At 42.7% G+C, this 23,522-nt stretch overlaps 1 protein-coding gene across 1 annotated transcript in view; it reads left to right on the forward strand.

Annotated features, from left to right (window-relative positions):
• The window catches only part of LOC126457397 (uncharacterized), a 127,016-nt gene that overhangs the window by 79,692 nt on the left and 23,802 nt on the right, over window positions 1–23,522 (forward strand). Inside the window, exon 3 of the mRNA XM_050093659.1 lies at window positions 17,915–18,185. Within this exon, the coding sequence (XP_049949616.1) occupies window positions 17,915–18,185 (271 nt within the window). The remainder of the gene's footprint in view (window positions 1–17,914; window positions 18,186–23,522) is intronic.

Here is a 23,522-nt window from a genome sequence, read left to right on the forward strand (position 1 = left end):
ACATACACTTAAAAACTAGTGTATTTTTTAAGGTTACTATTTTTTAAATGAAAAGTCGTCTATGGTATAGAAGGAGTCGTCCAAAAGAAATTATTTTCGTTTAGATTTTAAACTTGCTTTGATACCTGTCAAACATTGTGTACTGTTGGGCGAATGATCAAATAGTTCTGTTGCTGCGTATTGATCTCCTTTCTGTGCCACTGGTAGCTTTAATAACGAATAATAAAGCTCATTTTTTTTCTTCTAGTACTGTAGGTGTGAACATCACTAATCTTCTCCCATGATGATGAACTGTATACGTCGAATTTCATTAGGTAATATATATGTTGTGAAGGTATAGTTAAAACGTCTTAACTCCTTAAAGATGACTGCAGGTGAGCGCCTCATGTTATTCTTACTGCTGACTCTTCTGTAATCAGTAATTTATTTCTAAGTGATGTGTTATCCTCAGAATTATTCCATAAGACATTATGCAAAACATGTTAGGAAGGTGATTAGTTTATTTCGAAGACTAGCAGTTATATGAAAAGCAAAAGTAACTGAACATAATTGGTTTAGCAGCTCAGTAATATGCTTTTTCCAATTCAAGTTTTCATCAGGATGCACCTACAAAAATCTGGAGCATTCTACCCTGTTTACTTACTCCTGTTCGAATGCAACACAGTTCTTGGTCTAATTCTGTTTGTTGTACAGAACCGAAAACTGTGTTTCCTCAAAATTTAGGGAGAGTCTATTTTCACAGAACTACTTAATAATTCTTTGAAAAGCAATATTGACCGTCTCTTCTGTTGATTTATCTGTAATGGGAATTATAAATCAACGTGAGTATTGTCTGCAAAAAGTACCAATTCTGCTTGATGAATGTTAAGTGGAAGATCATTTACAATAGGAGTGGAACCAAAAACAGACCTTGTGGCACTCCTCTCCTGATTTCTTCTTAGTCAGTGCCATTTTCTCTTCTTCCAATTTTTTTGAATTATTCAGCTTAACTTTTTGTATTGAGTTTGTTAAATATGATTCAAACCAGTCGTTTGTAAAACCATCAACTACATAAATGGTAAGTTTTTCTGTGCGAGTTACGTGATCTACACAATGAAACGTCTTGAAAAGATAAAAAAAAGATCAACTGGCTATAGCCCATTATTCAACGCAAGGTATATTCGGCGAGTGAATGTCTAATGAGCATTCTCCGTAAAAACCGTTTTGGAGTCAATAGGGAAAAATGACAATGACGATAAAGTAAATCACAAGTAAAGATTTAGTTATTTACTTTGCCCACGTGCCATTCGATAGCGGAAAATTAGAGAAATGGTCTGGAAGCGGTTCAGTACAAACTTTGCAAGACACTTGAGTATGGACTGCAGAGTAATCACATTGATAGAGGTATATGGGTCCCACACTCTTCAATAATATTCTGCGATACGTCGCATGAGTGTTTTGTAAACAATCTCCTTGGTGGACTGAATTTTTCCAGTGTCATAGCAATGAACCGAAGTATGCCATATGCTTTACCGGCGACTGAGCCTGCGTGATCATTCCATTTCATGTCCTCACAAATTGTTGTACGAATTGGAGCATGAGCGAAACATCTGAGAGAAAGTCGTAGTTATTGATGTTAGGTGACCCTTAATGTGGTGAGGTCTGATTTTAGCGTACAGTCATAAAGGACGGGGACCGCAGGATGAGTAAACAGAGGATACAAGTGGTGGACAAAAATATGGAAACACCAGAAACACAACACATTGTCATGTTCTTTATGGTTTTTAAGGAAATTTCGTGCCATTTTTTTGCGAAATAAGGGCAAGTTCAGAAAACGATGATGTAGGTGGATAGCGATCACGCACCGTTTTGGCCACAAAGCCTCAGTAATACTGAGGTCTGGTGACTGCAGTAGCCAGAGCAGAAGCGACAATTAATTCTCGAGCTCACAAAACCAGTACTGTGTGATGCGAGCTGTGTGAATGTGGGCTCTGTCTTCTTGGAACATATCATCACCATTCGGGAAAGAACACTGTAGAATGGGATGGACCTGATCAGCCAAAATAGTCACTCAATCCTTAACAGTAACGAGACTTTGCAGAGTAAGCATAGGGCCAGTGGAATATCACGATGTGGCTGCCCAAATCACCACGGAACCCCTGCCATGTTTCAGTCTTGAGATGTAAACTCGGCCAGGATATGGAAACAGTGTGAAACAAGACTCATACGACCAAATTATTTCCTTCCATTTCTCCACATTCCTTGTTTTATGGCTTCGGCCCCTCATTTTCCTGTTACGGGCAGTTAAATTAGTGATATGTGGCTTTGTAATTTCATCTCGCCTGGCAGTTCTCCGTTCCGGAGATCCCTTTCTGTTCTTCTGATGCGACATTCAGTTCTGCAGTGACTTTTGCAGCTGGCGTTCTCTTATTTTTCCTCACAATTCCGTTCAATGACCGTCTGCTTTAACACTCAACACACACTTTCGTCCGCGTTGCGACTTACCGGATGATGTTCTTCCGCTTTCCCTGTATGCGGTATGCAGTACCTCTTGAAAAACAAAAGTTTTTCTCTACCCTGGTTACGGAAGCATTCACCATACGAGCACCGACAATTTTCCCACTTTCGAATTCTCTTAGCTCCGACGTAACGCACTCACAACTACACCGAACACTGTTCTGACCATGACTTGACACTTGTAACGTATTGAGTACGTAGCACAGGTACCGTTCGTGGTCAATACAACAGCGGCATCTGCAGGCTGGGTTAGCATCTGTGTTTACGTTCTAGCATGCATTTCTCGCCGTATTTTCATATTTTCGTGCAACTCATGTATGACGGTTAGCGTTGTGGGCAGGGCACCGCTGGCGATGTTACGTCCTGATGTGATGTGTTACAGAGGTTGCCCTGGGGCGCATGTGGAGCGTGAAGCGGCCGGTTAAGGGGCACGCGGCCGGCTTGTAACATCCACCCAGCACGCTGTGCTCCTCCCTGCAGAACGAGCAGCGCTTGTTGTCGTGGCCGCGCCCCGTAACATTTTCCTCCTCGGGGCTACAGTCTTTGTGTTTGCTTCAGACTAAAACGTCAGGATAGTTCCTGCCTTGTTCTAGCACAATGAAATTTAAAATTAAATTCTTTGCGTTTTTTTTTTTTTTAAATTTCAAATAGAGTCGAGCCCGGTGGTCTAATGATAAAGCTTGTGCCTGGAAAACCGAGAGGTCGCGAGACTGAATCGTGGTCGAACCGCGGGACTTTTCGGGCTGCCTCTACCCTGGCCTTCATTTCTCAGAGATGTGAAGGGTCGCCAGTGACGAAACGTGGTTCGGATTTTACGTTAAACCTGAGGATCTGTATCTCCGGCTGAATTACTGGGGTACATTTGAGACAAGCAAATCGCCGAAGTGGTGTCCAGTTGAGAGACTTGCACCCGGCCATTGACTCACACGAAATTATCACTATTTGAAAAGGGCTGCTAAGATCAGTGTTAGTGAACGATGTGTTCAGTTTGGACAGATCAGCATCTCTGGAAAGAAAATAGCATTTTGTAAATAAAATGCGATTTGACTAAATTATTCGATCTGTTTCCACTTTCAATAAATGACAAAGCAGAGCAGGGCTATGTTTTGCTGATATAGATAATGTTACTGTACGTCAACATAGGAGAAGAGGGATGAGGGGAATTACAGAATGATTGTTTAGAAAACAGAACCGTAACAAAAAAAAAAAAAAAAAAAAAAAAACACAGAACAACATTATGACAGTAGGCAAAGTCTGAACCAAACGAAGAAAATTTTCCAGCAAGAGACATCCACTTGCCTCAAACACTTGCCTTCAAATGAGCAAGCTTCTGGAACTGTGCTTCGAGAATATCATTCTAAAGAAGTGGCGCAAAGAAAAGAAATGGTCGAAGTTTTTGAATCCTTGGGCTAATACTACGTAACGACACGAAAATGACCAGAAACATGAATCTCATTAACAGGGAAAGTGAATATATGATTGGGATTTGTTGGTAGTGTTCACAGAATTTACGGTATATGTAGATACAAAAGCTTAAGAAACCAACAGAGTTTGAAATATGGTGCCGTACGAGTTACAACTTAATTTGCCATATTTGAAATGAGATGATATAAGCAAAAATTGGAGCTGAACGAAGTGTATTGTACCCGAAAGAAGCCACGACAGGTTCGCAGGCTATATACTGAAATCTCCTTACTTTTCGCTCGACAGAGCACTAGGGAGAGAGAGCGGAATGGTCGCGGGAGAAGATTGATGGCAACCTCTGACAAGGATTGTTGAGGGAGTTTAGTGTAAGAGGTGCGTAGAAATCAATAAATCTACCCAAATTTGGAAGTGGTGGATGGCAACTACCAATCGAAAGATTGGCGATACTATTTATAATAGATGTTAACTAGACGTATTCCTTCTATTAAAGTTGTCATTTTTATTTCTGTACATACTTGTATTTCGACTATTCTTATTAGGTGTACTCTAAACTACCCCAGAACTTAGTGTGTCAAACAGAACATACTCGTAGACCAATAACACTGCGTTATTTGTATACAATTACATCGCAGGGAACAGACTTCGATGTCAGCTTATGCCTGTGCCTAAATTGGAAAAATGATGCACTCATCGCTGAAGTGTTTGTACAATTCTTATTACTATGCGAGCACTATTATGGTTCACATTAACGCATAAGACAGCGTGTGCAGGGTGATGAAAGACGGCAAAGCGTGCATAGGGGTACGCTTTCCACATTACATCACGCGCGTTGGCCAAGAGGGAAAGTGTGAGGCCCGTTGATAACGTGGGCTACCCCCTGGGGTTTCTGGTTACTCCAGACTTCACGCCTCACATATATTTCTCTGATAAAAAAGACATTACGTTTCAGGGAATTATTATCTACCGCGAATTGAACAAACGCTTCAGCGATGAGTGCATCATGTCGTTTGAAAACGATTTGAGTTTTTTTCAACGAAAGCACGTTTATTTAGTTGAAATCTTCATATAAGTTTATAAGTACGAACATAATAGGAAAAATTAAAACGTAAGTACGCATAGAACAGTGTGAAAGCTACACAAAATTAAGAGGACTGTTTTCCAATAACAGACGTAAGACGGGTTCCACTGTTCGTGGTAAACAGACGTCGACCTGCATATATTCCAGCTTACATTTGCAAGGATTGGTACTAGTAAAACTCTAAAACTAAAAAATTGCTCTTACACTGTGAAAACGCGTAATTTACGGATCTGTTAAGCTAATGAAGATGAGCAATAACTATGAGCAAATATAGATCTAAAACAATTTGTATCTCACAAAGTGCACACCCAACACGGGTCTTCAATCTCCATTTGATGTAAATATTGCTTAACAATAGTAACTGGAAAAAGTCTCGAGTTTAACTAATAACAAACTTTTTGCGAAGTGCGTATTGTACCTGGTTACAACCCAGAAAATGTGACATTAATGGCACGTACACAGACACTTTGTTGTACCCAACAGCAAGTAGATGTAGAATAAAAGAAATGTGTTCGAGGAAATGGTTTGTTTTCATTTCGTAAGAAAACAATGGATGTATGTGTCTCACTTCAGAAATGCGGGCACCTGCTTAAAGAAATTCTTGTCCTATTCCTGTGTGTCACTGAATGTGCCGAAGGAACAAAGGATTTATCTATTGAAGGCTAATTCCGATATCGTTTCTAAAGGACAAGACAAATTCCTGGAAATACCGATAACGTTTTGCTGCTGTGGCCATAATCTGAACATGACTATTAAAGGACATGAATTAAAACAGCTGCTTGATAATGGAGCTATTCCTTAATCATATCTCTTTTCAGACTATTCTGTGGAAATAAAATTGGATGTTATTATTTGATTCTTTTGCCCCTGTTAATATTATTTCAGCTTCGTTACCATATCTTGCTTCTGGGCGGAAATGCAAAGACCGACCAATCACGGATTTAACTGGATCCAATAACGTCATGAAATACAAATAATTATAATGTGTGAGGAAATCAAACTTAATGACGCGGTAATTTCGTTTGTGAGTTAATCAAGTGTCCAATAGCTGATTGATTACAAGAGAGTTGATGATATATAACAGGAGGTACCACTGAAGAATACTCATAACACATACTCGGGAATAGTGTTTAAATCTGTAAATACATGAGCGGTGAATTAGCAGAGTTACAATTCTACTGAAATGATTGTAAGTTTCGTTAATTCGCCTAACATTGCGACAGTGTAGCTTTCCGTGAACTTTGCTGTCTTCAATAGAACTTCTGCAGTTATGTGAGTGCGTCGTCAAGTTTTTATGTAGACCGGTACCTATACAGCGTCCGCAATGTTTGTGTATAACACAACATGATGTAGTATTCAAGTACACGAAAATATTCCTATAAAGCAGATGAACAATGATAGTTAATAATACGAATTGTAAGGAAAACGGCAACTGCCTGATAAAAATTTCATAATGTTCAAGGGATAACTAGGAATGTATGAAATTCCATGCATGCCCCTTATCTAGAGGTTGCAAAGATAAAGTCACATGACTTACTGTACTTACATAGGGAAGTAAGCATCCATAGTTAGACGTTAGTGTATCGACTACGAAGAACGATTAACAGTGTGATGCTCTGGAAACGTTTTTACTCTCCTATATGACGTAAATTAAAATTACACTCACACATTGCACTGCGCTCAGTACCGAAAAAGAGTTTATTGGGGCAGGAAACGATTCTTTAATGAATTTTATGTTTAACTTGTTGAATTGGAGGCTAATATGATTGTTGATCAAATTTGTAGAAACTTACAGTATCACTGTAAACGGAGGAGTCAGATTGCAAGGGGTATCGTAAAAGTAGGAGAATGTTTTCGCAGGAAGTGGAGAAGAAAAGAATGATGTAATCGAAAGACATGTGAATAACGGAGACTGCGGTAGTAAAGTTATGTGGAGAGTGCCGCTAAGCGTCGTTCAGGAGTGCAAGCTGAATCAAACGTTTACGGTAATGCTCGCTATGACGTATGACGAAGTGTGGACGCTGAGTTCTTTGAACTATTGTAAGGAGCAGGGGCACTCATAGTTGTAAGCGCGCTGTTCCCAGCGCATCCTGGGCGACCCAGTTGGCGTATAGAGGCGCCCGCATCCCAGCGTGGAGCAGCTTTCGCTGACAGCACCAGCTTGCTGCGTCCATAGAAACGCGTGCTAAGCCGCGAACGTTGGACCGGATTCCTACTGTAATTACCTCTGGTCGTAGACACTGGAGGTATAATTTTACACCGATTCGCCAGAAGCACATGTACAGCCGAGGCCAACAGAAGAGCACTTACGTTCTTGACAGGGTGTTGTAAACGACTTCTTTTCCGTCATCAAATCTGTATTAAGAATTCTAAAATAAAATTGAGAACCTAAGTATTAGAAGTGGATAAAGTGAGCTAGTGCAGCGGTCCTCGATCATGAGGCAGCCTGCACAAGGAAGAAATTTTCATTTTCATTAGTTGGGCGACAAGGAGAATAGACTCGCAAATCACCAAGCTCGGATTTTGAACCTCTCAGACGTATTTCAGGTAGTGTGAGGACTTACCACACTGTTGATGGTTATCCGCCCGTTGGGTAAAAACGGTAAGCTCGACATCTTACTGGTGCTATGCATGACGAGTAGGTTATACGCCAGCACCATGTTCCCTCTCTGCCTTCTATATCTCATAGTCATCAAAACAGCACTAGACTCTGCAGGGAATCATCGCAGGAAGCTACCCGAAACGGTTACAATTACGGCACAAAACACGCTCTGCTAACGAAAAGCAATATCATTAAAATTTATTTCAGTTAATAGTACTTCTCGATTTAGGTAGCTGAACCCTATAAGGTTTCCCAGCTAATAATGCCACGCCTTTGTAAATTCATAGATGTACCGCTTCATCATGATATAAAATACATAAAATAACTGGCAACTATGAAGTTTTTCACGAGAATTTCTTAGACACAGAAGGCTGCATTTTGCTGAATTCTCTACATCCAGGAAAAACAATCTGGTAATGCAAACGATTATAAATTTCTTTAAATGAGACAGTCTGGGTTGCAAATTGTTTTTATCTATTTATTGGCAATGACGCGTCTCGCATTTGTGGGATACTTCCATAGTAGCTTCAGAAGTAAAGTGGTGAGCCGACATCCGTAGTTTAACGCCAGCGTATGGCATTAAAGATGACGCCAGGCCGATGTTTCCTCATAATTTTTATCTTAATGCCACATGCTGGCATTAAAGGACAGATGTTTGCTCAACGCCGCGGGGGGTAGCCGTGCGGTCTGAGGCGCCTTGTCGCGGTCCGTGCAGCTTTCCCGTCGGAGGTTCGAGTCCTCCCTCGAGCATGGGTGTGTGTGTTGTCCATAGTTTAAATTGGTTAGATTAACTTGTGTGTACGCGTAGGGACCGATGACCTCCGCGGTTTGGTCCCATAAGACCTTACCACAAATTTCCAAATTGTTAGCTCACCACATTACTTCCTACGTCAATCTGAAGATGCCGCGCAAGGATGAAACGTGTCATTGCCAATAAATAGGTAAAAACAATTTGCAACCAAGACTTTTTTATTTCAAGTAATAGCACTTCTCGATTTAGGTAGCTGAACCCTAGAAGATTTCCCAGCTAATAATGCCATGCCTTTGTAAATTCACATACGTACCGCCACATCATGATATAAAATACGTAAGATAACTGGCAACTCTGCCGTTTTGCACGGGAATTGTTTTAGACACAATAGGCCGCATTATGCTGAATTCTCTACATCCAGGAAAAACAATCTCAGAAGGCCACTGAGACATCACCGAAACGTCAGTTACTTCAGCTCTTTAGGAAATTTAGTGAAGCACACGGTTTTCTTGAAGTGGTATGAACATCTGACATTTCATTTGTCACCTCCATGCTTGTATAATGTGACATAGCCTTAATAAGTGCCTCACTTCGGCGAGGAAGAGTCTCCACAAGTTTCTTAAGATGTTACATATCCACTTGAAGCCGTTCTTTGATGTTAAATATCTCGTAGAACTACCAAACTGCTGGGATGTTGATCGCTACGTTTCACCCGTTGTTCCAGATAGTCTCAGACGTTTTCAAAGGGATTTAGATCGCGTGATTAAGCGAGCCAGAAGGAGTGCGATAGGTTGCCTGAGCATTCATCATACCAGAAGCGTCTGTGTACCGCCCTATGAACACGGTTGTTGTTCTCTTCTACAGCAAGCGTGTCCACAGCCCACTGATCAAGACGATATAGAAGACTTGGTCACCGCCAATACTGAAATAGTCTAGTTCATGTTCATGGTAAACCGAATGTGTGATTCCAAGTCATGGCAAGAAAATCGCTCCCAAGTATCACCAAAACAAATCCGACCCAACTACTCCACTCACACACTGCAGGTTAAACGCCTCACTGGATCGTCGGTGGAGTCATCAGCGCGCATCATTTGAACAGATACAAAATATTTACTTGTCGAACCACACTAAGCGTCTCCAGTCAACGACTGTCCAGTTTTCGTGGTGTTTGGCCCATTGAAGGAGTTAATGTGCCGCTGTCAGTAATGGAAATTTTGCGAGATACACGCCTCCAAATGGCGACTGAATGCTGTTTCCTCCGTAATGTTCTCTCCGAATCTCTTCGAGACAGACTTACATTCACTGGCACCATCAGTTCTTGTCGGTTTTGAAACTGATTGTCATAGACAAGGCGCGACTCTCGTGTCCGGTCCCTATTGAACAGATCTTTTGATGGCCACTGTTCTTACGCCGCGTTGTGTGACTGCGTGTGGGACACCATGCTTCGTATACAAATTGGACAATACGCTTTGATACATCAACAAATCAGACACCTTCATTCTCGGTGTTGTTGTGGGCTCATCTAAACACGATAACATTTTCTGCAATTCTGTCACGTTTCCAAGTCGACACATCTTACTGCGCGCATGTAGCCGACTAAAATACACACATATAAATCTTCGCGGCCATGACCTACGTCGGCTATTGAGATTTATACAACCGCCTGGAACAAGTTTTACACAGTCTAAAGCGTTCCAAAGTGACTAATGCGCTCTTTTAAGGGCGCGACAGATATTTTATCCGGTGAGATCTTGAGGTAAGACGGTTGCAATGAGAATCGAATAGAAACTAAATTCACTAGCTTCCAAAATGCATAACTACTCTGTGTGCGTAACGAGCAAGATTTGCAAAAAAAAGATGTGCTATGAAGTCAGTTGCTCGTTTGCACGACCGGGGCAGGATGTGGATTAGTTGAGCCACGGAAATGAGGAAACCCAAGTGTCACTGCTAAGCAGAGGATACAGGCTGTTTGAAGGCCCGAAAGACAAGGGACGTGTTTGCCTACTGGTGTCTCGGTCGCCACCTGGTCCTGGGAGCGCGAGGCGGGTTCTGGGAGCGGCCCGACCCAACCTGGCCAGCAAGTGTCACGTGGGAATGACGCGGCCGCACTCCTCAAGAACAGAGCATCGCCCAGAGCAGCGCCCGCGGCGTTCCAGGGGGAAAAAACAGTGGCCGCGGATGTGATCACACGCCCGTCTGCGTAGCGAGGCTGTTTGGTCGTGCCCGTTCCACTCAAGCCACGGATTAGGACCTAAATATACCGTGAGAAACTCCACATTTTTTTCAAGCGTAGATAAACCTCCAGCGCCGACACTGCCCCCACTCTCCCTGAATCTCTAGGTCGAGTACCAACTTTGCTTTCCTACCGTTACCCAGTATGTGTCATCAACTATCAAGTAGCTGCTAGAAATCTGATACTAGCACCAGTGCAAATCCGGTCAAATGATAATGAGGACGTGTTGGTCCTCTCCTGAATCCACGCTGTGTTGATTATATGCGACAAATATAGGCAACTAAGTCGTCAGAAACGTCAAGGTTAGGCATGGCCACTGAGGAAATATCCCGTGTTCTGTAGTCCTCCTATGACTCATCTCTGATGCTACGTAAAGACTGTACTCCTATATCTATTTGAATGACACTCAGAAGTGTCTGACACAGGTATCTGCATTCACTGAAAGATACGTGTTGAGTTGATAATGATGTGCTACTATCAATGTAAATCTAAACACAATTATGGAATACCACGGTTCGGAGACTGATTTAATAATACCTAACACTAAATTGCTTATACATGCGTTCTGATTTTCCGTATCTTCACCTTACGCATTGTACACGAAAGTTGTAATGAGTGCAAGAATAAATTCGGAACATTCTTAAATCCCTGCTGCTTTTCTGTCATTTCTTACTAGATATCTTACATGACACGACCACATAAGCTAAGTTGGCAGCGTAAATTTGGGAGCGATACTTGAATTTGTTCCATCCTCTTTTTCAGCTACGCTTTTTAGACGAACAGCGTTTAAAAATAGCCCAAATCCAATAACGCTGATTGTTGGTTTGACCTGCCAGAGACTGCCATTGAGACGCTGAAAGAACTGAGCTGGCAGACTGTTGAAGAAATACGGAAACTATCCCCAAGATATCTACTAACAAAGTTTCAAGAACTGGCTTGAAATGACGACTCTAGGAATATACTACAATCTCATACATACTGCTTCCACAGGCACACTGAACAGATTAGTTGCAGCACGCACAGAGACATTTAAACAATCACTTTTCCTGCACACGGTACGTCAATGGTACGAGAAAAAGCCCTAATAACAGGTAAAGTAGGGTTACCCTCTGCCCTGCACTTTAAAGTGGTTCGTAGAGTATAGACGTAGATGTATGTGTAGAAACTCTGTCTTAGACCATTTTATGACAGAAAATACGGAATTGTCTCAATATGAAATTACTGATGGTTCTTATGGTGCTGTTAGGATAGAACGGCACATCAGTACAACATAGGACACACTAATACTGGATAACCATTCCGCAGCGCCGTCGCCTTTATTACTCGCTAGAGGGATGTACGAAAACTAGACACGTAAGTTACATTTCGACGAAATAAGGACTGTCTATAAGCTTCTCAGAGTGCAATGTATCAGCAGTGATCAACTATCAAGACATTTTTTGTTTGTTTCATATTTTCTTAACATTCATGAAGTACATCGAACGAGAAATGACTAAAATTGATGTCCTGCGGAAATAGCGAAACGAAATAGTCGTGCCTTGAATGGCAAACGACTCGAGGACGCACTGTGAATAATTTCGTGGCATCAAGTAACCTCATTTTTTCGAATGTCTAAACCGAGAATCGAATTCAACACAAGATCAAAATGTTTCATAACATCTACTTCTGAGTTTCATTCATCTTGTGGATATGATGTATCATTGGTATTTTTGACAATTTAAAAAGACGTATCACCATATTAAGCCTTGAGCAGTAGTACAAAATCAGTTTTCACTTGTACACGATCAAAAATTATTTTCTCTTGTGAACTCTTGCCGCAAAATATGAGAAAGACCACAGCCATAAAATCAAAGTTGAGTGTATAAGTAAAGTATTTAACTACTTGAGTAGCTTGACTTTGAAGTTTAGTGCGTGTGAAAGAGCAGTCGTAAGTGTCAACTGAAGTCGGCTATAATGTCCGAGGAACCGGCAACGATTTATTTAGGTTACGTTCTTGCTCCAGCGTTAACTGCCGAAGTTATGTCGTCTTGCTAGCTTCAGGTGTGCCCAGCATTAATTCCCTTAATATAATATGAGACATTCCGGAGGAATATTACAGCACCCACTTTTTAGTCCCCCTTCCAACGGACGCAATTGGGCGGATGCCAGATGGTTAACTGTGCCTGATGCGTATCGCCGCTGTTTAACACGATACAGTCCTGCATGTCACTACCACTTGCTCTCTTGACATAGCTAAATTCTGACGAAAAGTGAGACAGCTACAAATGTTGTATTACATAGACGTAGCAAACGTCATTACTACCAGCACAAGGAAGAGAAGCGAGAATAATTGAAGCGGAAACAGGATTCAGGAGCACAGGATAGAGTTTAGCGCTGTGAAGATATAGAGGTAATTTACAATATGCACAAGAAAGTTGAACAAAGACGTCGAGAAATACAACCTTGAAAAAACTGTGCTAGCATTTTCCTGAACTGGTTTATGGAAATGGCGGAACATTTGTATCATGATGGCCGCGCAGGCAATGGAACACTGAATCCTGGTCCTCTCGAATATGAGTTCAGTGCTTTAACCACAGCACCAAGAAGCTCTGTCGTTATTACGGGTAGGAGAACACAAAACAACGGACAGAAATACAGTTCCCTACGAAGGCGAGTGAATCTCTGATAAGCGGTTCTAGGTGCTCAGTCCGGAACCGCGAGACTGCTACGGTCGCAGGTTCGAATCCTGCCTCGGGCATGGATGTGTGTGATGTCCTTAGGTTAGTTAGGTTTAAGTAGTTCTAAGTTCTAGGGGACTGATGACCACAGATGTTAAGTCCCATACTGCTCAGAGCCATTTTGAATCTCTGATAGAAATGAGGCTACACACAAAATACAAAGTGTAGGATTTTATGTTCAGTGTGCGACCGCAGTTCTCTCCTGTCGCAGTTGTTTTTAATTGTTTTATCGACTGTCTTTCACTATCTCCATCGTCCATATTTCGAAAGGCTTTTAGATGCCAAACATGGATATGTTGTTAAATTTTGTTTGCAGAACCCTCGATAGAATAAAAAAATCGAAATATTCGTTCCATCTGTTAACGTATCTGAAATTTTAATTTTACGACGATGTTAATGTATCGTCAGCGTAGAAACCGAGCCCACTGAAGATGCAGCGGTATCTCGCTTGGGCACGGGCTACTCTCTCAAATGGCTGTCATTCGAGAGTCCATAGAAACAGAATTTGACAGAAATGCAGAAATTTCTGTCCGACAACTTAATAAAGATTGCCGAAACTTGACGTAATAAAGATGCTTTGCACAAGATTATAGATCTGATCGACCTGCCCTTTTAATCGTGTTTAAAAATGGCAGCCTGTTGTCAGGTTACCCAGAAATACAACTTCACTCCACAGCAAGAAACGCAGCGCTGAGAAACATCTTTGCCACCGACTCGACATTGGGGCAGCAGCGCTGCTCCACAGACCTTCCCATTTCATTAGAATGAGAGCGGCGACACTGAAACCTTAATAGCACCTGCCGGCCTCTGCTGGGGAACGTAAAAGCGCTCGCATGTTATTACGGCAGCTGCGCTACGCGTAAATCGGGCGCCGCGGCAGTGACACGGGGCGAGCAGTAGCCGCCGCTTTATGGCGCCATATTTTGCCGCTGGTAACGTCCCTGTTTCGAGGTCAGGCCGCGTTGCGGCAAAGGCGATCGCCTCGCCTTCCCCCAGCGTCCGGCTGCGGCGCCATGATCTCGTTTCCTGTAACACGAGAAATCTAGCTTCCCTCCTCTCCATTCCCAATCCGCGAGAGTCGCTGTCACCACAAACGCCTTTTGCCTCTCCTAATCCCATGCCGACAGCTGCAAATCCTCCCCATTAAAATATAAGGCCGCAACACAATTGATACGGCCCAAATCTGTAACGAGACGTCAATGGTGGAAGCTTGGACTGTTATGAGTGTAGGAAACAGAACTTCACTACGGGTGACAGTTCAGGTTTGACAGCACTGAAAATGGCTTCGGCGAACAGTCAGACAACTGATAGCTGAATTTAATTGGTTGCGCTCATATGTGGGTGCTACGAAAATAGTGTATGTTCCACCTTCACCTCTTGCCATCACATCGCGCTAAATATCTGTTGTTTATTTACAGACAATGTAAACATAAAAATTCGTCCTCATTACAACACAAAATCGTTTAACGACAACACGTGTCTAATGGCATGCTGACACGCACTTCTTAGACATACACGAACATAGTTAATCGAAAAATTGATGTACGCGATACTTCGAAATTGACGATTGTAAGCGATTTAAGTAGACGACTGACAGATCTCTCATAGTGTTACTCTGAGAAGAATTGAAATACTTTAGTCTTCCCACCTCCCATCTGAACGGTCATTATATCTGATTGACATCCGAAGAACCCGTGTTCAGTCGCCAGTACTGCCGAGGATTTTTCCTTGGAGAGAAGACTGAACGGGAATGTGGGGTGGCAAGGCGGGGAGGGCAAGCGGCATTCAGTCTCGTAATACTAGCAGACGAGCTGCGTGAATGACAGTACACTGCAGTACACTGGCGATTGCCATCATGTCCGTGGAGTATTAATCGAAGCCCTTTGTTTAGAGTGACTGGGCGATCTATTGTGTTTCTGTTCTCAGATGTCTTCTGGTGTTGCATGCGATCGAACGGGGCACGTGGTTGGTCGAAAAATTCTTGAGCGTTGATCTGTATGGAAATATGGCTCCAGTTCAAACCACATAATATCTACCATGCTATAGTGCCAAGGCGACCTTAGTTGTAGTATGCTAGCAAGACGTGTACATCGAATTAATGCTTTTCAAGACCACTGTGTCCGTCCATCGTCGGGTATCAACGCGTCCCGTGATTGTACGCCACCTGTCTCCGTGCACAGACACTAGTGTCAACGTTCCTTTGCGTGAATTAATCGCCGTGCCGTGAAAATTGTAGTCGATAGTGACACTCGTGTCGGGCATGGGATAAGTACGTGCAGTGGTTGAGCTATCGATCTTGTGTTTGGGAGGAGGAGGTTTCAAATACTTGGAAAGGTGCTCTCCTTTCAACAAATCACTTCAGACCAGTTCTAGAATGGTTCCTTAAGGTAATTCCCCTATTACTTTATTGTTGTTGTTCGCTTTAGCGTCGATGGTACACTAAGTTATAACCTTTCTTTCCTCCAAATGTATGGGAAGGTTAGTTATGTACCGTGCGGAGAGAAGACGGTCGTTCTCGTCCGGCACTGTAATGACGAGTGACTGTCTGTTCTTTGGAACATACCGGGTGATCAAAAAGTCAGTATAAATTTGAAAATGGAATAAATCACGAAATAATGTAGATAGAGAGGTAAAAATTGACACACATGCTTGGAATGACATGGGGTTTCATTAGAACCAAAAAAATACAAATATTCAAAAAATGTCCGACAAATGACACTTCATCCGATCAGAATAGCAATAAACAGCATAACAAAGTAAGACAAAGAAAAGATGATGTTCTTTACAGGAAATGCTCAATATGTCCACCATCATTCCTCAACAATAGCTGTAGTCGAGGAATAATGTTGTGAACAGCACTGTAAAGCATGTCCGGAGTTATGATGAGGCATTGGCGTCGGATGTTGTCTTTCAGCATCCCTAGAGAGGTCGGTCGATTACGATACACTTGCGACTTCAGGTAACCCCAAAGCCAATAATCGCACGGACTGAGGTCTGGGGACCTGGGAGGCCAAGAATGACGAAAGTGGTGGCTGAGCACACGATCATCACCAAACTACCCGCGCAACAGATCTATGGGGTGGAGCGCCATCCTGCATAAACATCGTACGTTCCGGCAGGTGTTTATCAGCCAGGCTGGGGATGATGCGAATTTGTAACTTATCGGCGTACCTCTCACCCGTCACGGTAGCAGTTACAAAACCAGAATCACGCATTTCCTCGAAGAAAAAAGGCCCGATAACGGTAGATTTGGTAAACCCAACCCATACCGTGACTTTCTCGTCGTGCAATGGAGTTTCCACGACAGTTATAGGATTTTTGGTTGCCCAAATTCTGCAGTTGTGGGCGTTGACAGATCCTCGGAGCATGAAATGAGCTTCGTCGGTCCACAACACGTTACTCAACCAATCGTCATCTTCCACCATCTTTTGAAACGCCCACACCGCAAATGCCCCCCGCTTCACTAAATCACCAGGTAACAGTTATTGATGCCAATGGATTTTGCACGGATAGCATCGGAGGGTACGCCTAAGTGCCAACCAAGTAGTAGTGTATGGAATGCCGGTGTGACGTGCGACTGCAAGAGCGCTGACTTCCCCGTGCATAGACGAACCCGCTACAGTCTTCATTTCTTCCTGAACTGTCTCAGCAGCATTACGCCTTGTGCTCGGTCGGCCACTACGGGGTCTATCGTCTAAACAACCCGTGGCTTCGAACTTCGAAATCATTCTCGCCACAGCTGCATTTGTCAACGGACCTTTACCCGTTCGAATCCTATGCCGATTGGATCGTAACGCTGAACTAGCACATTCCCCATTCTGATAATACAGCTTCACTAAAAGCGCCTTTTCAGGTAACGTCAACATGCTGCGACTGCTGGCGCATCTGATTCTCTCTCTCATTACAGCTCCTTTTATACACGATTGTCATGCGCAGTCACTGAAGTTTTGATGTCCAGCGCCATCTGTCAGACATTTTGTGAACTTTGTTTTTTTTTTGTTCTGATAAAACCCCATGTTATTCCAAGCATGTGTGTCAATTTTTACCTCTCTATCTACATTATTCCGTGGTTTATTAAGTTTTGAAATTTATACTGACTTTTTGACCACCCGGTATATTCAGTTTTAGGTTTGGAGCTAGTTGATCATAGTAACTGGCTTGGTTCTGGAAGTATGACCCGAATCCAAGAACTTGGCTTCTTGGTCTGTTAAAACTGTACAGGGAGCATGGCTGTAAGGTTCCCGGCCAACACTAATTAGTTTCGCCGCGATGTCCTGTTGTTTCCGATCAGTGCAAGACGATCATTAATACCGACAGGAGAGGAATCAACATCACGCTCACCCAAAATACAGAGTATAGGATCGCCAACTGTCCAGTGTGTTAACCATCTTTTATTTGCTCGTTCATTGGTGTAGCCATTAAGACTGGCCCTCTTTCGCTTAGGTGTAAGTAACGTTCGGTTTGTGATTCGTAGCTGCTTGAATTTATCCCGCTATGCTACCTCGCTTTTTCACTAATCATCCTAAGAAGGGGTTGAAGAGGTTGAGGAAGGCAGGTGTGGCGTGCAGAGGCTGCGAGACTGAGGCACGGAGACACGGCCCGTGTGTTGCAGGCGGCTCCGTCGCGCGGCGAGGTGGACTCGGCGTCGCTGCCGCTGGAGCACCGCGCCGTCTACGGGCCGCCGCCCCCGCTCCCAGGGCTGCCCGGGCCGGGCTACGGCGCGCCGCCCCCACTGCCGGGCCTGCCCGGGCCCGACGACCCCTGGCCGCTCGCCACGCCCGACATGCCGCAGATCAAACACCTCCAGGTGCAGTGCGAGAAGACGCACATGCGCGTCAACATCGAGTTCGACAGGCCCTTCTACGGCATGATCTTCTCTAAAGGTGAGTACTGCCCACTGATCTGTCTGATATGTCGCATGTTTTACTGTTTCACAGACCTCAAAATTAACGAAATGACTCTAAAGCGATATTGCCGCATAAAGTCGTAAAACTACCGCATGCTACCGTAGACTATCACAAGTAAGTGTAGACTATGCTAGTTTCGCCCATCCGGTTGGCTGTGCGGTCTAACGCACTGCTTTCCGGGCGGGAAGGAGCGCCGGTCCCCGGCACGAATCCGCCCGGCGGTTTTGTGTCGAGGTCCGGTGAGCCGGCCAGTCTGTGGATGGTTCCCCTTATTCCGCCTCAGCTACACTATGTCGGCGATTGCTGCGCAAACAAGTTCTCCACGTACGCGTACACCACCATTACTCTACCACGCAAACATAGGGGTTACACTCGTCTGGTGTGAGACGTTCCCTGGGGGGTCCACCGGGGGCCGAACCGCACAATAACCCTGCGTTCGGTGTGGGGTGGCGGAGGGGTGAAGTGGACTGCGATAGTCGTCGTGGGGTTGCGGACCACTGTGGCTGCGGCGGGGACGGAGCCTGTCCGTCGTTTCTAGGTCCCCCGTTAACATAACATAACATAACATGCTAGTTTCCCTATTAGATTTCCTTGGTTCAGATCGTAATCGCATTACCTGTATGTTAGGTGTGTTGTATATCTAACAGGCGTTACCCCACTTTGATCTCTTTGTTTGCGTATATGATCAGTGTCGTACTAGGTTCCTCTAGAACCTTGAAGTGTTGAACTGTCTAGAAACTGAGTTTGGATATAAAAAAAGAGTTCTGCAACCTATGGAACATTTTTGTTTTACATAGTTACCTTCCTGTCTGTTACTTAAAAATAACCAATATTTAAAGTAAAATTGAAATTTTCCTTGTGTATTTCAGGTGTTACTCGAAGATTTGTGATTTGTAACGTGAAACAGAGAGGTGTTTTAGTAAAACTAAAAAAAGGACAGAGTTATCATGTATTGCTGGAAAAAAGAATTAACTCAAAAAAGGCAAAATTTAAAAAAAAAGACAAACATTGCTTCAATACTTCGTCGAGTTTATATCAAACTGGTTATTGTCTTGCTAAACAACTTTCGCACGTATCAGTTATAATAGGAAACTCTTGTTTTTCATCATGATGAATGACGTTCTATTGAGTACAAAATAACAACAACAATTATTAGGATTTTTTGTGTTTGTGCAACTAACTGTACTTGCATCAAACGTAAACCTTTTGTGTACATAAAAGTGCTGAAGTTACGCGAAGAGCTAATTCTTTTTTATTTGTAAAATGTAGTTAATATTTTGCAAGAATGGTTCAAAAAATGGGTCAAATGGCTCTGAGCACTATGGGACTTAACATCTATGGTCATCAGTCCCCTAGAACTTAGAACTACTTAAACCTAACTAACCTAAGGACAGCACACAACACCCAGCCATCACGAGGCAGAGAAAATCCCTGACCCCGCCGGGAATCGAACCCGGGAACCCGGGCGTGGGAAGCGAGAACGCTACCGCACGACCACGAGATGCGGGCAATATTTTGCAAGAATGTAAAATACACAATGGATTAAAGTGAAGCATGTATGCTTCTAATTATGTGCAAAACAAAGAAACAAAAAACAATGAGAAGTCGTCAGCTCCCAGTTCTTCTCGCACACATTCATTTAGCTTTGTTTCCCCATCAATGCTACCTGTACTACCGGTGGTCCTACATTTACTTTGTCATTTATGTACTGCACCCAAACTACAGAATCGTAGTTTTGGTAGACCGTAGTGACTAAAAAGAATCTACCAAACAGCTAACAATTTAATCAATACCGGAAGGATTAAGACTACTCAAGGATTAAGACAAAGGTGCAGCGTATCACCCACAATATCTGATTTATACATTGACTATATCGTTGAAGAATGGTAAACAGAAAAACCCCGGGATAAAAGTAAATCATCATGCAACAATAAATACGACTCATACAAAGAAAGACAAAATGTCTTCAGACATCTACATTGAAGATGGTCCTCCTATGCGTGATGAGGCGCATTTTCACTTATGTTTCGGTGGATATTTACAGTGTCATTTTTGAAATGAGTAACTGGAGCCATCTAGGACAAATGCTGCCCATCTCGGCTTTCACTCTCGTTATAGACAGGGAGCGTCGGTTTGTTTCCTGCTTCAAACAAAATGATTTTTAAAGCAGAATTTTACATGCCCAAATTAGTCTAGTGAGATATTAGTTTTATCGATATTAACAGGTGCAGTTAAACACGAAGAATGACCAGTAAGTAGCCTTGGCACGCGTTGGCTGCTACCAACATGTATGAGCGCTGCTGGGTTGCTGTAGGAGCAACGGTCATTCCTCGAGTTTAACTACTCCCGTTAATGCATATAGACAATACTAACATCTCACTAGACTAATTTGGTATCACTCTATCGATTGAGCACGTAAAATTTCGCTTTAAAACCATTTAGTTTGTAATGAAAAACAAACCGATGGCTTCCGTCGCCATTGGGTGTTGCCTGAAAGACTTTATGAGCAGTATTTATTTTGGCCTACTCCAGCTACACAATGCAATAGAAGAAACTGAAACTATCTGTCAAAACACCAGAGAAAATGCGCCTGACGACTATTCGGAGAGACACCCTATATAGACTTGAACAACTGCCGAAGAATACAACTTAGACATTTTTATACCGGTACCAAAAACTAAAGTTTTATCATTTCAGGGAAAATATCCAATTTGTAAAAAATAATATCGACAGAAAACCTAAAGAACAAACCTTTTATTCCAGCCAGTTAGGGACAGATTTAAGTTACTCGTACAATGAAGATCGAGATGAAGAAACCAAGATTCAACGTTTTGAACACATATCTGATACTATAAACAGAACATTGACTAATAAGAAAAGAAAGAGCACCAGAATCAAAATTTATGAAACATGGCAAGATCAACTTTAATGTATGAATTTGAGACTTGGGTATGTACATAGAACTATGGAGGAAGGGCAACATGTGGATTCGATATTCCTGGATTTCCGAAAAGCGTTTGATATGGTTCCATACTGCCGATTGTTAACGAAAGTACGAGTATACGGAATAGATTCCCAGATATGTGAGTGGCTCGAAGACTCTTTAAGTAACAGAACCCATATGATTTCTCGAAGGCGAGTGTTCATCAGAGACAGTGGTATCATCAGGAATGCCCCAGAGAAGTGTTATAGGACTGCTATTATATTCTGTACACATAAATGATCTGGCAGGCAGGAATAGACAAAATTTATAGTTGGTGTAACGAATTGCAACTAGCCCTAAATATAGAAAAATGTAAGTTAATGCAGATGATTAATAAAAACAAACAGCATTATTAGGTTGCTGCTTGACACAGTCACGTCGATTAAATATCTAGGCGTAATGTTGCAAAGTGATATTAGATGAAACGAATATGTGAGCATCACGGTAGAGAAGGCGAATTGTCGTCTTCGGTTTATTGGAAGAATTTTAGTAAAATGTAGCTCACCTGTAGAGGAGACCACGAATGGGACGCTTGTGGGAACTACTCTTGAGTACTACTCGAGTGTTTGGGATCCGTACCAGATCGGATTAAAGACAGACATCGAAGAAATTCAGAGGTGGGGTGCTAGATTTGTTACAGGTAGATTCGAACAACGTGGAAGTGTTCGGAGATGCTCCGGCAACTCAAATGGGAATCACTCGAGGGAAGGCGAGGTTTTTTTCGAGGAGCACTATGAGAAAATTTAGAGAACCAGAATCCGAGGCTGACTGCAGAACGATTCTACTGCCGCCAACGTACATGTCGTGTAAAGGCCGTGACGATAAGCTTAGGGAGATTAGGTCTCGCATGGAGGCATGTAGCAGTCGTTTTCTCCTCGGTCGGTTTGCGAATGGAACAGGACATGAAATGACTAGTAGTGGTACAGAGTACCCTCCGCCACGCACCATACGGCGGCTTGTGGAGAAGCAGAAATGAGTTTTCTTAACTACTTAGCTACAGTTACGTGTCATGTTCCATGGATCATGGTTCAAATGGCTCTGGGCACTGTGGGACTTAACATCTCAGGTCATCAGTCCCCTTGACTTAGAACTACTTAAACCTAACTAACCTAAGGACATCACATACATCCATGCCCGAGGCAGGATTCGAACCTGCGATCATAGCAGCAGCGCGGTTCCGGACTGAAGCGCCTAGAACCGCTCGGTCACAGCGGACGGCAGCCATGGATCATTTGTACGAATAATTATAATGATGCGGTCATATTTGAATATGGCTATTTACTGATCATTTGAATTTTTAAAAATGCGGATGTAAGGTATTAATCCCAACCTACCGCCTTTTTACACATTACAAAAATAGAAACAGTTCTCCTACGGAATAGGAGTTGTCTCGGAGAAACTTTTTCAACTTCAGTGTGGAGAATGCAGTAAATAAATGAGTTTTTTTTACTTTATGTACAAGAGAGCTTGCACTACTAGCTTTAAGATATTTTTGCACTTTCTTGCTTCAAGTCTTGTATTTCACATGTTCGAAAGGTTCTGTTTCTGAATAGGGCCTTGATGTAGTCAGAATGGCGTTAGGGCTTTGCAATAAAGACAGAACGACGAAATAACTTTTATATTAGGAGGAAGACTATTATAAATTTATATTGCACTGTTTACAATGAAATTTTTACAAGCTGTCGTCATTGCTGGCTGGATATGAAACATTCCTCCTTGAATTATAAAATGTCCATGGATATTGAAAATTTTATTTGTGAATAGTACAGACAAAACTACATGACTAGCATATGGACAAGGGAGGAAATGGGTGTTTTAATAGAGCAAAGGTAGGAATTTTACTCCCGTCCATTTTCGTAAACAAACTGTGTGATTTGTGAGGAAAATGCAGTTGAAAACTGGCCTGGTAAGCGCTGCGATCGCAAGTCATGAGGAGTTTGTTCCATGTGATGCATCGGTTCGTTTCTATGCGTGCGGTAACCACGATGTAAACCACATGAAATACACGTCCCTAGTGAGGACGGCTTTGGCGAAATGAGAAGCCCGAGACAAATTATGCGACGTACTGCTCCTCAGATTTACCCGCAGACCTTTATTGACTGACACGGGTAAGTCCTCTGCACTGCTTCACTGTTAAGTCAGTGTAAATAAGGTCTTATGCCTCGATTTTGCGTGCGAGACAGGGCTCAAAATGCCACCGCACCTACACCACTAATGAATGCATTGTAATAACATAGCTATTTCGAGAAAAGATCTGCTATGCGCCTACTGGATTGGGAAACGTACACCACTAAGCGTTCATAGCTAGCTTCTATCAATATCTGCCAACG

The sequence above is a fragment of the Schistocerca serialis genome, chromosome 1 (genome assembly GCF_023864345.2).
Source record: "Schistocerca serialis cubense isolate TAMUIC-IGC-003099 chromosome 1, iqSchSeri2.2, whole genome shotgun sequence".
Classification (NCBI taxonomy): Eukaryota; Metazoa; Arthropoda; class Insecta; order Orthoptera; family Acrididae; genus Schistocerca; species Schistocerca serialis.